This window comes from Bombina bombina, chromosome 5, assembly GCF_027579735.1.
Source record: "Bombina bombina isolate aBomBom1 chromosome 5, aBomBom1.pri, whole genome shotgun sequence".
In the NCBI taxonomy this organism is placed as follows: domain Eukaryota; kingdom Metazoa; phylum Chordata; class Amphibia; order Anura; family Bombinatoridae; genus Bombina; species Bombina bombina.
This window is the reverse complement of record NC_069503.1, coordinates 839,933,164-839,947,721: the sequence shown is the minus strand read 5'-3', so window position 1 is coordinate 839,947,721 and position 14,558 is coordinate 839,933,164. Positions and strand designations below refer to the sequence as shown.

At 39.7% G+C, this 14,558-nt stretch overlaps 1 protein-coding gene across 1 annotated transcript in view; it reads left to right on the top strand.

Moving 5' to 3' along the window:
* Positions 1 to 14,558, top strand: part of ESCO1 (establishment of sister chromatid cohesion N-acetyltransferase 1) — a 253,023-nt gene that overhangs the window by 201,367 nt on the left and 37,098 nt on the right. The window contains exon 9 of the mRNA XM_053714970.1: positions 9,369 to 9,556. Coding sequence (XP_053570945.1) covers positions 9,369 to 9,556 — 188 coding nt within the window. The remainder of the gene's footprint in view (positions 1 to 9,368; positions 9,557 to 14,558) is intronic.

Sequence of the window (14,558 nt, the reverse complement as noted above, 5' to 3'; positions counted from 1 at the left end):
ATCGGGACAAGGTTAAGATTCCTAAGATTCTATCCTTCCTTCAAGAAGGATTGGAAAAAGGATTATCTGCAAGTTCCCTGAAGGGACAGATTTCTGCCTTGTCTGTGTTACTTCACAAAAAGCTGGCAGCTGTGCCAGATGTTCAAGCCTTTGTTCAGGCTCTGGTTAGAATTAAGCCTGTTTACAAACCTTTGACTCCTCCTTGGAGTCTCAATTTAGTTCTTTCAGTTCTTCAGGGGGTTCCGTTTGAACCCTTACATTCCGTTGATATTAAGTTATTATCTTGGAAAGTTTTGTTTTTAGTTGCAATTTCTTCTGCTAGAAGAGTTTCAGAATTATCTGCTCTGCAGTGTTCTCCTCCTTATCTGGTGTTCCATGCAGATAAGGTGGTTTTACGTACTAAACCTGGTTTTCTTCCAAAAGTTGTTTCTAACAAAAACATTAACCAGGAGATTATCGTACCTTCTCTGTGTCCGAAACCAGTTTCAAAGAAGGAACGTTTGTTGCACAATTTGGATGTTGTTCGCGCTCTAAAATTCTATTTAGATGCTACAAAGGATTTTAGACAAACATCTTCCTTGTTTGTTGTTTATTCCGGTAAAAGGAGAGGTCAAAAAGCAACTTCTACCTCTCTCTCTTTTTGGATTAAAAGCATCATCAGATTGGCTTACGAGACTGCCGGACGGCAGCCTCCCGAAAGAATCACAGCTCATTCCACTAGGGCTGTGGCTTCCACATGGGCCTTCAAGAACGAGGCTTCTGTTGATCAGATATGTAGGGCAGCGACTTGGTCTTCACTGCACACTTTTACCAAATTTTACAAGTTTGATACTTTTGCTTCTTCTGAGGCTATTTTTGGGAGAAAGGTTTTGCAAGCCGTGGTGCCTTCCATTTAGGTGACCTGATTTGCTCCCTCCCTTCATCCGTGTCCTAAAGCTTTGGTATTGGTTCCCACAAGTAAGGATGACGCCGCGGACCGGACACACCTATGTTGGAGAAAACAGAATTTATGTTTACCTGATAAATTACTTTCTCCAACGGTGTGTCCGGTCCACGGCCCGCCCTGGTTTTTTTAATCAGGTCTGATAATTTATTTTCTTTAACTACAGTCACCACGGTACCATATGGTTTCTCCTATGCAAATATTCCTCCTTAACGTCGGTCGAATGACTGGGGTAGGCGGAGCCTAGGAGGGATCATGTGACCAGCTTTGCTGGGCTCTTTGCCATTTCCTGTTGGGGAAGAGAATATCCCACAAGTAAGGATGACGCCGTGGACCGGACACACCGTTGGAGAAAGTAATTTATCAGGTAAACATAAATTCTGTTTTTTATTTTTAAACTACAGTCACCACTGCACCCTATAGTTTCTCCTTTCTCTTGCTTGTCTTCGGTCGAATGACTGGGAGTGGCAGTTAGGGGAGGAGCTATATAGACAGCTCTGCTGTGGGTGATCCTCTTGCAGCTTCCTGTTGGGAAGGAGAATATCCCACAAGTAATGGATGAATCCGTGGACTGGATACACCACAAGAGAAATAAATTTATCAGGTAAGCATAAATTTTGTTTCTTTCATGTAATTAGCAAGAGTCCATGAGCTAGTGACGTATGGGATATACATTCCTACCAGGAGGGGCAAAGTTTCCCAAACCTCAAAATACCTACAAATACACCCCTCACCACACCCACAAATCAGTTTGACAAACTTTGCCTCCCGTGGAGGTGGTGAAGTAAGTTTGTGCTAGATTCTTCGTTGATATGCGCTCCGCAGCAGGCTGGAGCCCGTTTTTCCTCTCAGCGTGCAGTGAATGTCAGAGGGATGTGAAGAGAGTATTGCCTATTTGAATTCAATGATCTCCTTCTACAGGGTATATTTCATAGATTCTCTATTATCGGTCGTAGAGATTCATCTCTTACCTCCCTTTTCAGATCGACGATATACTCTTATATATACCATTACCTCTACTGATTCTCGTTTCAGTACTGGTTTGGCTTTCTACTACATGTAGATGAGTGTCCTGGGGTAAGTAAGTCTTATTTTTGTGACACTCTAAGCTATGGTTGGGCACTTTTATATAAAGTTCTAAATATTTGTGTTTAAACATTTATTATCTATGGTTTGGCACTTTATGCATTTATATAAAGTTCTAAATATATGTATTGTACTTATATTTGCCATGAGTCAGGTTCATGAATTTCCTTCTGCAGACTGTCAGTTTCATATTTGGGGAATATAAACATTTTAAGAAATTTATTTCTTACCTGGGGTTTAGTCTTTTTCAATTGACTACTTCTTGCAATTGCGGGTATTAGGCCCGCGGGTGCGTCAAATGCTAAACTTTATTGCGTCATTCTTGGCGCGAAAATATTTTTGGCGCGAAAAAATACGTTTATGACGCAACTTCGTAATTTCCGGCGTTTTTTCCCATTCCTGAAACTGTCATATAAGGAAATAGATAATTTTGCTTTATATGTTGTTTTTTCTCTTACATTGTGCAAGATGTCCCAATCTGATCCTGTCTCAGAAGTTTCTGCTGGAACATTGCTGCCTGACATCGGTTCTACCAAAGCTAAGTGCATTTGTTGTAAAATTGTAGAAATTATTCCACCGAATGTCATTTGTAATAGTTGTCATGATAAACTTTTACATGCAGATAGTGTTTCCATCAGTAATAGTACATTGCCAGTTGCAGTTCCTTCAACTTCTAATGTGCATGATATACCTGTAAATTTTAAAGAATTTGTTTCTGAATCTATTCTGAAGGCTTTGTCTGCATTTCCACCTTCTAATAAATGTAAAAGGTCTTTTAAAACTTCTCATTTAGCTGATGAAATTTCAAATGACCAACAACATAATAATTTATCCTCTTCTGATGAGGATCTATCTGAGACAGAAGATCCTTCCTCAGACATTGACACTGACAAATCTACTTATTTATTTAAAATAGAGTATATGCGTTCTTTATTAAAAGAAGTGTTAATTACTTTGGATATTGAGGTAACCAGTCCTATTGACGTTCAGTCTAATAAACGTTTAAATGCTGTTTTTAAACCTCCTGTGGTTTCTCCAGGGGTTTTTCCTATTCCTGAGGCTATTTCTGATATGATTTCTAGGGAATGAAATAAGCCAGGTACTTCTTTTATTCCTTCTTCAAGGTTTAAAAAATTGTATCCTTTACCAGCAAAATCTATAGAGTTTTGGGAAAATATCCCCAAAGTTGATGGGGCTATTTCTACTCTTGCTAAACGTGCCACTATTCCTATGGAAGATAGTACTTCCTTTAAGGATCCTTTAGATAGGTAGCTTGAATCTTATCTAAGGAAGGCCTATTTATATTCAGGTCATCTTCTCAGACCTGATATTTCTTTGGCTGATGTTGCGGCTGCATCAACTTTCTGGTTGGAGAATTTAGCGTAACAAGAATTGGATTCTGACTTATCTAGCATTATTCGCTTACTGCAACATGCTAATCATTTTATTTGTGATGCCATTTTTTATATCAAAATTGATGTTGGATCCATGTCTTTAGCTGTATTAGCTAGAAGAGCTTTGTGGCTTAAATCTTGGAATGCTGATGACATCTAAACCTAAATTACTATTTCTTTCCAAGGTAATAATTTATTTGGTTCTCAGTTAGATTCTATTATTTCAACTATCACTGGGGGAAAAGGAGTTTTTCTGCCTCAGGATAAAAAAAACCTAAGGGTAAATCTAAGGCTTCTAACCGTTTTCGTTCCTTTCGTCAGAATAAGGAACAAAAACTCGATCCTCCCCCCAAGGAATCTGCTTCCAATTGGAAGCCTTCCTCAAATTGGAATAATTCCAAGCCATTTAGGAAACCAAAGTCTGCCCCTAAGTCCGCATGAAGGTGCGGCCCTCATTCCAGCTCAGCTGGTAGGGGGCAGATTAAGGTTTTTCAAGGATTTTTGGATAAAATCTGTCCAAAATCATTGGATTCAGAGCATTGTCTCTCAAGGGTATTAAATAGGATTCAGAGTAAGACCTCCTGTGAGAAGATTTTTTTTCCTCTCACGTATACCTGTATATCCAGTAAAAGCTTTTCTGAAGTGTGTTTCAGACCTGGAGTCTTCAGGGGTAATCATGCTAGTTCCTCCTCAGGAACAAGGTTTGGGGTTTTATTCAAACCTATTCATTGTACCAAAGAAAGAAAATGTATTCAGACCAGTTCTGGATCTGAAGATTTTGAATCGTTATGTAAGAATACCAACTTTCAAGATGGTGACTATAAGGACTATTCTGCCTTTTGTTCAGCAAGGACATTATATGTCCACAATAGACTTGCAGGATGCATACCTTCATATTCCGATTCATCCAGAACACTATCAGTTTCTGAGATTCTCTTTTCTAGACAAGCATTACCAATTTGTTGCTCTTCCCTTTGGCCTAGCAACAGCTCCAAGAATCTTTTCAAATGTTCTGGGTGCCCTACTATCTGTAATCAGAGAACAGGGTATTGCAGTGTTTCCTTATTTGGACGATATCTTGGTACTAGCTCAGTCTTTAGGTACTGCAGAATCTCACACGAATCAACTAGTGTTGTTTCTTTGGAAACATGGTTGGAGGATCAATTTACCAAAAAGTTTCTTGATTCCTCAGACAAGGGTCACCTTTTTAGGCTTCCAGATAGATTCAGTGTCCATGACTCTGTCTCTAACAGACAAGAGACGTTTAATATTGGTCGCAGCATGCCGGCACCGTCAGCCTCAGTCATTCGCTTCAGTGGCTATGTGCATGGAAGTTTTAGGTCTCATGACTGCAGCATCGGATGCGATCCCCTTTGCTCGTTTTCACATGAGACCTCTACAGCTTTGTATGCTGAATCAATGGTGCAGGGATTATACAAAGATATCACAATTAATATCCTTGAATCCCAAAGTACGACACTCTCTGACATGATGGATAGATCACCATCATTTTGTTCAAGGGGCTTCTTTTGTTAGGCCAACCTGGACTGTGATCTCAATAGATGCGAGTCTTTTTCAGGTTGGGGAGCTGTTTGGGGATCTCTGACAGCACAAGGGGTTTGGAAATCTCAAGAGGCGAGATTACCAATAAATATTTTAGAACTCTGTGCAATTCTCAGGGCTCTTCAGTTCTGGCCTCTACTAAAGAGAGAACCGTTCATTTGTTTTCAGACAGACAATATCACAACTGTGGCTTATGTCAATCATCAGGGTGGGACTCACAGTCCCAAAGCTATGAAAGAAGTATCTCGGATACTTGCTTGGGCGGAATCCAGCTCCTGTCTAATCTCTGCGGTGCAAATCCCAGGTGTAGACAATTGGGAAGCGGATTATCTCAGCCACCAGACCTTACATCCAGGGGAGTGGTCTCTCCATCCAGATGTGTTTTCTCAGTTTGTTCAGATGTGGGGTCTTCCAGAGATAGATCTCATGGCCTCTCATCTAAACAAAAAACTTCTGAGATACCTGTCCAGGTCCAGGGATGTTCAGGCGGAAGCAGTGGATGCGCTGACACTTCCTTGTTGTTATCATCCTGCTTACATCTTTCCGCCTCTAGTTCTCCTTCCAAGAGTAATCTCCAAAATCATCATGGAACAGTCTTTTGTGTTGCTGGTGGCTCCAGAATGGCCACACAGGTTTTGGTATACGGATCTGGTTCGGATGTCCAGTTGCCCGCCTTGGCCACTTCCGTTACGGCCGGACCTACTATCTCAAGGTCAGTTTTTCCATCAGGATCTCAAATCATTAAATTTGAAGGTATGGAAATTGAACGCTTAGTACTAAGTCATAGAGGTTTCTCTGACTCAGTGATTAATACTATGTTACAAGCTCGTAAATCTGTCTTTAGAAAGATTTATAATAGAGTTTGGAAGACTTACATTTCATGGTGTTCTTCTCATAAATTCTCCTGTCATTCTTTTAGAATTCCTAGAATTTTATAGTTTCTTCAGGATGGTTTGGATAAGGGTTTGTCTGCATGTTCCTTGAAAGGACAAATCTCCGCTCTTTCTGTTTTATTTCACAGAAAGATTGCTATACTTCCTGATATACACTGTTTTGTACAGGCTTTAATTCGTATTAAGCCTGTCATTAAATCAATTTCTCCTCCTTGGAGTCTTAATTTGGTTCTGAAGGCTTTACAGGCTCCTCCATTTGAACCTATGCATTTTTTAGACATTAAACTACTTTCTTGAAAAGTGTTGTTTCTTTTGGCCATCTCTTCTGCTAGAAGAGTTTCAGAGCTATCTGCTCTTTCTTGTGAGTCTCCTTTTCTGATTTTTCATCAGGATAAGGCAGTTTTGCTGACTTCTTTTAAATTTTTACCTAAGGTTGTGAATTCTAACAACATTAGTAGAGAAATTGTTGTCCCTTCCTTATGTCCTAATCCTAAGAATTCTTTGGAGAGATCCTTACATTCTTTGGATGTGGTAAGAGCTTTGAAATATTATGTGGAAGCTACTAAAGATTTCAGGAAGACTTCCAGTCTGTTTTATTTTCTGGTCCTAGTAAAGGTCAGAAGGCTTCTGCTATTTCCTTGGCTTCTTGGTTGAAACTTTTGATTCATCAAGCTTATTTGGAGTCGGGTCAGGCCCCGCCTCAGAGAATTACAGCTCATTCTACTAGATCGGTCTCCACTTCGTGGGCATTTAAGAATGAAGCTTCAGTTGATCAGATTTGCAAAGCAGCAACTTGGTCCTCTTTGCATACATTTACTAAATTCTACCGTTTTGATGTATTTGCTTCTTCAGAAGCAGTTTTTGGTAGAAAAGTTCTTCAGGCAGCTGTTTCAGTTTGATTCTTCTGCTTTTCATTTAATGTTTTTTCTTTCAAAAATGAAAATAACTTATTTTTTTGGGTTGTGGATTAATTTTTTCAGCGGCGGAATATGGCTGTTTTTATTTTTTTATTCCCTCCCTCTCTAGTGACTCTTGAGTGGAAGATCCACATCTTGGGTATTGATATCCCATATGTCACTAGCTCATGGACTCTTGCCAGTTACATGAAAGAAAACATAATTTATGTAAGAACTTACCTGATAAATTCATTTCTTTCATATTAGCAAGAGTCCATGAGGCCCGCCCTTTTTTTTTTGTGGTGGTTATGATTTTGTATAAAGCACAATTATTCCAATTCCTTATTTTATATGCTTTCGCACTTTTTTATCACCCCACTTCTTGGCTATTCGTTAAACTGATTTGTGGGTGTGGTGAGGGGTGTATATATAGGCATTTTGAGGTTTGGGAAACTTTGCCCCTCCTGGTAGGAATGTATATCCCATACGTCACTAGCTCATGGACTCTTGCTAATATGAATGAAATGAATTTATCAGGTAAGTTCTTAACTAAATTATGTTTTTTTTTGGTACAGCTCTTCTGCTTCTCATTATATAGCCTGCAACTGTATGTGAAGGAAAAAAAAAATAATTTGCGTGGTATCAATTTCTGCACTTATAAGGACCAGTAAATACAGTAGAATTGCATAATCCACAAATGTGTGATAAAAAGACAATGCAATAGCACTTAGGCCATTATGATCAAAAGGCTATGAGGGAGCGAAATATTCAAATCCGCCGCTATGTCGAGCGAACCTGTAGAAATATTCTAAACTCCCAATATAGCAGCATCCCCGAGAGTCGTTTACTATACATGCCATTGGTTGGCTATAGAGAACACCAAGCATCTCCAACCATATTGGCGATGTATAGTAAAAGGATCCCTTGAATAGAACTTCCGTGCCTAACCAATAATCCTAATACCCCTAAACCGAAGTACCCCATGATCGCAAACTAACACTACACTAATAAAGTTCTAAACCGCCACATACCAACCACAAGTTGCTAACTATTAACTCCTATGCTGCCACATACCCACCACAATAAACTATTAACCCCTATGTCTTATCTATAAACCCCTATGCCCACCGCAATAAACTATTAACCCCTATGCTACAACATACCCACTGCAAGTAACTATTAACCCCTATGCCACCACATACCCTAAACACAAAATAATGTAACATCTAACCCCCCTCTAACTAAACCCCCCTAAGTTACAATAAAGAAAGAAAATTTAAACCTAAATCACTACAACCCCAAACGCAATCTAACCCTACTATAACTAATACCTATCCCCCTAAATTACTACAGCAGTGCTCGACAAATCCGAGCGCCCAGATTTTGATCCCCCAAAGTGTCCTGCCACTTGTCTCACCTACCGCTATTATTTCTAGGCCGCAATCAACTCAACTACAGGCTCCAGAATGCTGCGCGGGTAGAGGGGGTGCGGTTCTGTGGGCTGTTTAAATTAACTTTGTTGTAGTGCTGCAAAGTAAGAGTTATCATCCAGAGGCGAGTTCTCCTGTCAGTGCGCCCTGTGTGTGAGGCTCATACATGCTGTTGCATATATTTAACTTTCCCCGGCTCCCTGTCTAACTGTGGCTTTATTTGAAAAAGCATCTCAGGAGGAGGAGGTTACCACTGCAAGTAGTGTAATGACGCCGCACTTCAGGCCGCCCTGTTTCTTTCCAAAGTAGCCCAGTTTCATACTGCACTGTGCACAAATAAAGCATTGAGGTAGGAACTAGCTTTGAATATCTCGACAGAGGTCAGTGAAGCAGTTTCATGGCAGTCTGTCAATGCTTTGAATATTGGGGCCTTAGTCTGAACTTCAAATGAGTATTAGATTTTTTTTTTTTTATCTGAGAAATTTCATTGTTATATCTATTTCCACTCATCCTGTATAATGTGACAGCCATCAGCCAATCACAAATGCATATACGTATATTTTGTGACTTCTTGCACATGCTCAGTAGGAGCTGGTGACTCAAAGTGTAAGTATAAAAAGACTGTGCACATTTGATTAATGTAAGTAAATTGGGAAGTTGTTTTAAAATTCCATGCTCTATCTGAATCATAGAAGTTTAATTTTGACTACCGCAGCAATTGTAATAAACCACCCATTGCCTCTGTCTTAAATTGACATAATGGGGCAAAGAAATAAAGTGCTCTAATTACAGCATTTTATTTTTTGAACTTGTGCCAAGTTTACCTTCACCGTTTGGGACAAGCTTGAGGATTAAACAAAATAAAAGTCCTGCATTAGTCATGATCCAGAATCAGTTTCTGAGCAGAACATGGTCAGTGATTTGTTTAGGGTGACCCTTTTTCAGTGTGTGTTTTTATACATGAACCTGACGGTAAGGCTTTATATCTCTTGATAAATGCTTCTAAAATACTAAGTGGATTCCCAGTTTTAAGAATTTCATTTTTTAAACCATATTTCTGTTGATATATTCTGTTTGTTATTCCTTGACCTTGAATTAATCACCATAATAGTTACAGCCTTGAACGCCTTTTTAAATCAGATCTTTAAATTCATACTTTCCAGGGCTACAGAGTAATCGATGACATAATTCCAGATGGAAGATCGGAAAAAGACAAAGCAATTTCTGAGAGAGTGAAAGCTTGGTGCTGCTCTACGTCCCCTGAGCCAGCATTATGTGGCATCAGTCGCATTTGGGTGTTTTCAATGATGCGCAGAAAGAAAATTGCTTCTAGGATGCTTGAGTGCTTGAGGTAAGACTAAAAGTATTAAAACCAAATGCAACTCTTAAAGCATTACTTCTATCTTATTTAACAAAAGCTACAAATTCTGTAAGCTATTTATCTGAGGTTAGCATCCACTTTTCTATGTATCCTGATCAGAATCAGCTTCAGATATTAAAATGTATGTGGCATTTCTCCTTTAGGTTTAATTTTGTATATGAAATATCTTATTTTGTTTTTTGAAACTCGCAACCCATTAAAATGGGCTGAGTTTGCAGAGACAGTAGACCTCCTTATCACTCTCTATACACACAGGCTTCCTTATCTTATCGCTGACTGCATGCCATTAGCCTAATGCTTAGAGAGAACAATGGAAGTATAATTTCTTCTGTTTTAATTGATTTTCTATACTCATTACTGCACTTTTAAAAATGTTGTTAAAGGTAGCAAAAGCAGAATTTTCAATTTACAAAATAAAGGTAAATAAGTATTTGCAAACAATTTAATACACCCAAGCAGGTCAAATGCATCATTGGGAACATATATAAGAACATTTTTTTTAATACACTGTCCTTTTTTATATTTTTAAAGCTGAATTGTCTGCATTGTTTTTTTGTAGTTTTTTTTTTATAGCAAAGATTAAAGTGCACCCTTTGCTTGGATACCCTTTCTTATAATTGTAGTTGCAACGGCCATTAGAAGGACTATGTGAGGGTTGTTGAATAAGTCCTGGTTTGTAAGAAAGCATTGTCGGTTTTGGAGCTAAAAGCTGCTCTACAATGCTTCCTTTAGCACAGGGTTTTTGAAACTTTTTTTTTTTTTTTTTTTTTTCTAATGGCAGTGAGAGTCCATAAATTCATTCATTACCTATGGGAAAGCACCCCCCTCCCAAGAGCAAAGCTTCAAATATCTCCCCTACCCTCCCAGTAATTCTTTGCCTCGTCTACATGGAGAATGGCAGAGAGAGATGCTCTGCTAAAGATTGCGATTTCTATATTCCTCAATGGATAGTTCTTGCAAGACAGGGGAGCTGTTAGTAGCCATATTATCCTCTTAGTAGCAAATGACCGGTGAATCTCAAGGCACTTCAATAAGTAAATGGAAATTTTTTCATGGAGAACAAAAACATCTTTAAAAAAAGACGCTACTTTGCTGCAATCATGTCATGAAATTTTAAAGATGTTTCTCTTGTAAGGTGTATCCAGTCCACGGATTCATCCATTACTTGTGGGATATTCTCCTTCCCAACAGGAAGCTGCAAGAGGATCACCCACAGCAGAGCTGTCTATATAGCTCCTCCCCTAACTGCCACTACCAGTCATTCTCTTGCAGCTCTCGACAAGAAAGGAAGTATCAAGAGAGATGTGGTGAATTAGTGTAGTTTATCTTCAATCAAAAGTTTATTTTAAACGGTACCGGCGTTGTACTGTTTTTACCTCAGGCAGAAATTAGAAGAAGAGTTTTGCCTGAGGTTTTTGATGATCTTAGCAGGTTGTAACTAAGGTCCACTGCTGTTCTCACACATAACTGAAGAGTATGGGAAAACTTCAGCTGGGGGAACGGCCTGCAGAATTAACTGCTCTGAGGTATGTTCAGTATATTTTTTTTCTAGAGAGATAAGGTCTAGAAAATGCTGACAGTGCCTGATATATTTAAGGTAAGCCTGATTGCAGTGATTTAACAAACGACTGGCATCATGCTTGCAGTAAAGGGTAATATTCATGTTACTTGCTCTTATGGCTTAGTATGTAAAACGTTTGCATGATATATAAAGAACGTTTTTTACTGAGGGTGATAAATCTATATTTGGGGCCTAGTTTTCCACATTAGTAGTTATTTATGGTCCTTTCACTTTGAGTGCATGGTGGGAGGGGCCTATTTTCGCGCTCTAATTGTAAAGGGTTTTTGTGCCTACAAAAGTCGTTTTATGGGAAGGTAGGAGCCACAGTAGAGCTGTGGCAGTTTGCTTGTGACTGTTATAACGGTTTTACCGTTTTTCTGCTTCATTTTTTAACCTGAGGGGTTAATCATCCATTTGCAAGTGGGTGCAATGCTATTTTTGTCTATTATACACACTGTAAAAATTTCGTAGAGTTAACTGCTTTTTTTTCACTGTTTTGCAGTTTTTGTGTTTGTTTTTTTTCCCTTAAAGGCACAGTACCGTTTTTTATATTCTGCTTTTTCACATTAATTAAAGTGTTTTCCAAGCTTGCTGGTCTCATTACTAGTCTGTTAAACATGTCTGACATAGAGGAAACTCCTTGTTCATTATGTTTAGAAGCCATTGTGGAACCCCCTCTTAGAATGTGTACCAAATGCACTGATCTTACTATAAGTTATAAAGACCATATTCTGGCTTTAAAAGATTTATCACCAGAAGAAATTGACAAGGGGGAAGTTATGCCGACTAACTCTCCCCACGTGTCAGAGCCTATAACTCCCGCTCAAGGGACGCCAAGTACATCTAGCGCGCCCATTGCGTATACTTTACAAGACATGGCGGCAGTTATGAATCATACCCTTACAGAGGTATTGTCCAAACTGCCAGGGTTAGAAGGAAAGCGAGACATCTCTGGGGCTAGAACAAATACAGAGCTCTCTGACGCTTTAGTAGCTATGTCTGATATACCCTCACAATGTGCCGAAGCAGGAGAGCTTCTATCTGTGGGTGATTTTTCTGACTCAGGGAAGACACTTCAACCTGATTCTGATATGTCTACATTTAAATTTAAGCTTGAACACCTCCGCATGTTGCTCAGGGAGGTTTTAGCAACTCTGGATGACTGTGACGCCATTGTAGTCCCAGAGAAATTGTGTAAATTGGATAAATACTATGCAGTGCCTGTTTACACTGATGTTTTTCCAATACCTAAGAGGTTTTCAGAAATTATTTCTTAGGAATGGGATAGACCAGGTGTACCGTTCTCTCCACCTCCTGTTTTTAAAAAGATGTTTCCTATAGATGCCGCTACACTGGACTTGTGGCAAACGGTCCCTAAGGTGGAGGGAGCAGTCTCTACCCTAGCGAAGCGTACAACTATCCCTGTCGAGGACAGTTGTGCTTTTCTAGATCCAATGGACAAAAAATTAGAGGGTTACCTTAAGAAAATTTTTATTCAACAAGGTTTTATTCTCCAGCCCCTTGCATGCATTGCCCCAGTCACTGCTGCTGGGGCCTTCTGGTTTGAGTCTCTAGAAGAGGCTCTACAGGTAGAAACCCCATTAAGCTAGCCAATTCATTTGTTTCTGACGCCGTTGTTCATTTAACCAAGCTAACGGCTAAAAACTCAGGTTTTGCTATTCAGGCGTGTAGGGCGCTATGGCTCAAATCCTGGTCAGCTGACGTTACTTCAAAGTCTAAGCTTCTCAACATTCCCTTCAAGGGGCAGACCCTATTCATGCCTGGACTGAAGGAGATCATTTCTGATATTACTGGAGGAAAAGGTCACGCCCTTCCTCAGGATAGGTCCAACAAATTAAGGACCAGTCTAATTTTCGTTCCTTTCGAAACTTCAAGAGTGGCGCATCTTGAACTTCCTCTAATACAAAACAAGAGGGAAATTTTGCCCAGTCCAAGCCGTTCTGGAGACCTAACCAGGCTTGGAACAAAGGAAAGCAGGCCAAAAAACCTGCTGCTGCCTCTAAAACAGCATGAAGGATCAGCCCCCGATCCGGAAATGGATCTAGTAGGGGGCAGACTTTCTCTCTTCGCCCAGGCTTGGGCAAGAGATGTCCAGGATCCCTGGGCGTTGGAAATTGTGTCCCAGGGATATCTTCTGGAGTTCAAAGCTTCTTCCCCAAAATGGAGATTTCTTTCATGTAATTAGCAAGAGTCCATGAGCTAGTGACGTATGGGATATACATTCCTACCAGGAGGGGCAAAGTTTCCCAAACCTTAAAATGCCTATAAATACACCCCTCACCACACCCACAATTCAGTTTTACAAACTTTGCCTCCTATGGAGGTGGTGAAGTAAGTTTGTGCTAGATTCTACGTTGATATGCGCTCCGCAGCAAGTTGGAGCCCGGTTTTCCTCTCAGCGTGCAGTGAATGTCAGAGGGATGTGAGGAGAGTATTGCCTATTTGAATGCAATGATCTCCTTCTACGGGGTCTATTTCATAGGTTCTCTGTTATCGGTCGTAGAGATTCATCTCTTACCTCCCTTTTCAGATCGACGATATACTCTTATATATATATATACCATTACCTCTGCTGATTTTCGTTTCAGTACTGGTTTGGCTTTCTACAAACATGTAGATGAGTGTCCTGGGGTAAGTAAATCTTATTTCTTCTGTTATGTGTGATCAGTCCACGGGTCATCATTACTTCTGGGATATTATCTGCTCCCCTACAGGAAGTGCAAGAGGATTCACCCAGCAGAGTTGCTATATAGCTCCTCCCCTCTACGTCACCTCCAGTCATTCTCTTGCACCCAAAGACTAGATAGGAGGTGTGAGAGGACTATGGTGATTATACTTAGTTTTTAGAACTTCAATCAAAAGTTTGTTATTTTACAATAGCACCGGAGCGTGTTATTACCTCTCTGGCAGAGTTTGAAGAAGAATCTACCAGAGTTTTTCTTATGATTTTAACCGGAGTAGTTAACATCATATTGCTGTTTCTCGGCCATCTGAGGGAGGTAAAAACTTCAGATCAGGGGACAGCGGGCAGTTGAATCTGCATTGAGGTATGTAGCAGTTTTTATTTTCTGAATGGAATTGATGAAAAAATCCTGCCATACCGTTATAATGAACATGTATGTATGCTTTACACTTTAGTATTCTGGGGATGGTATTACACCGGAATTACTCTGTAAAAGTACATTAAACCTTTTATTAGGTATTTTTCATGTTAAACGTTTTTGCTGGAATGTAGAATCGTTTGCATTAATGAGGTACTGAGTGAATAAATATTTGGGCATTATTTTTCCACTTGGCAGTTTGCTTGTGTTAATTATGACAGTTTCGTTTCTCTCTCACTGCTGTGTGTGAGAGGGAGGGGCCGTTTTTGGCGCTCTTTGCTACGCATCA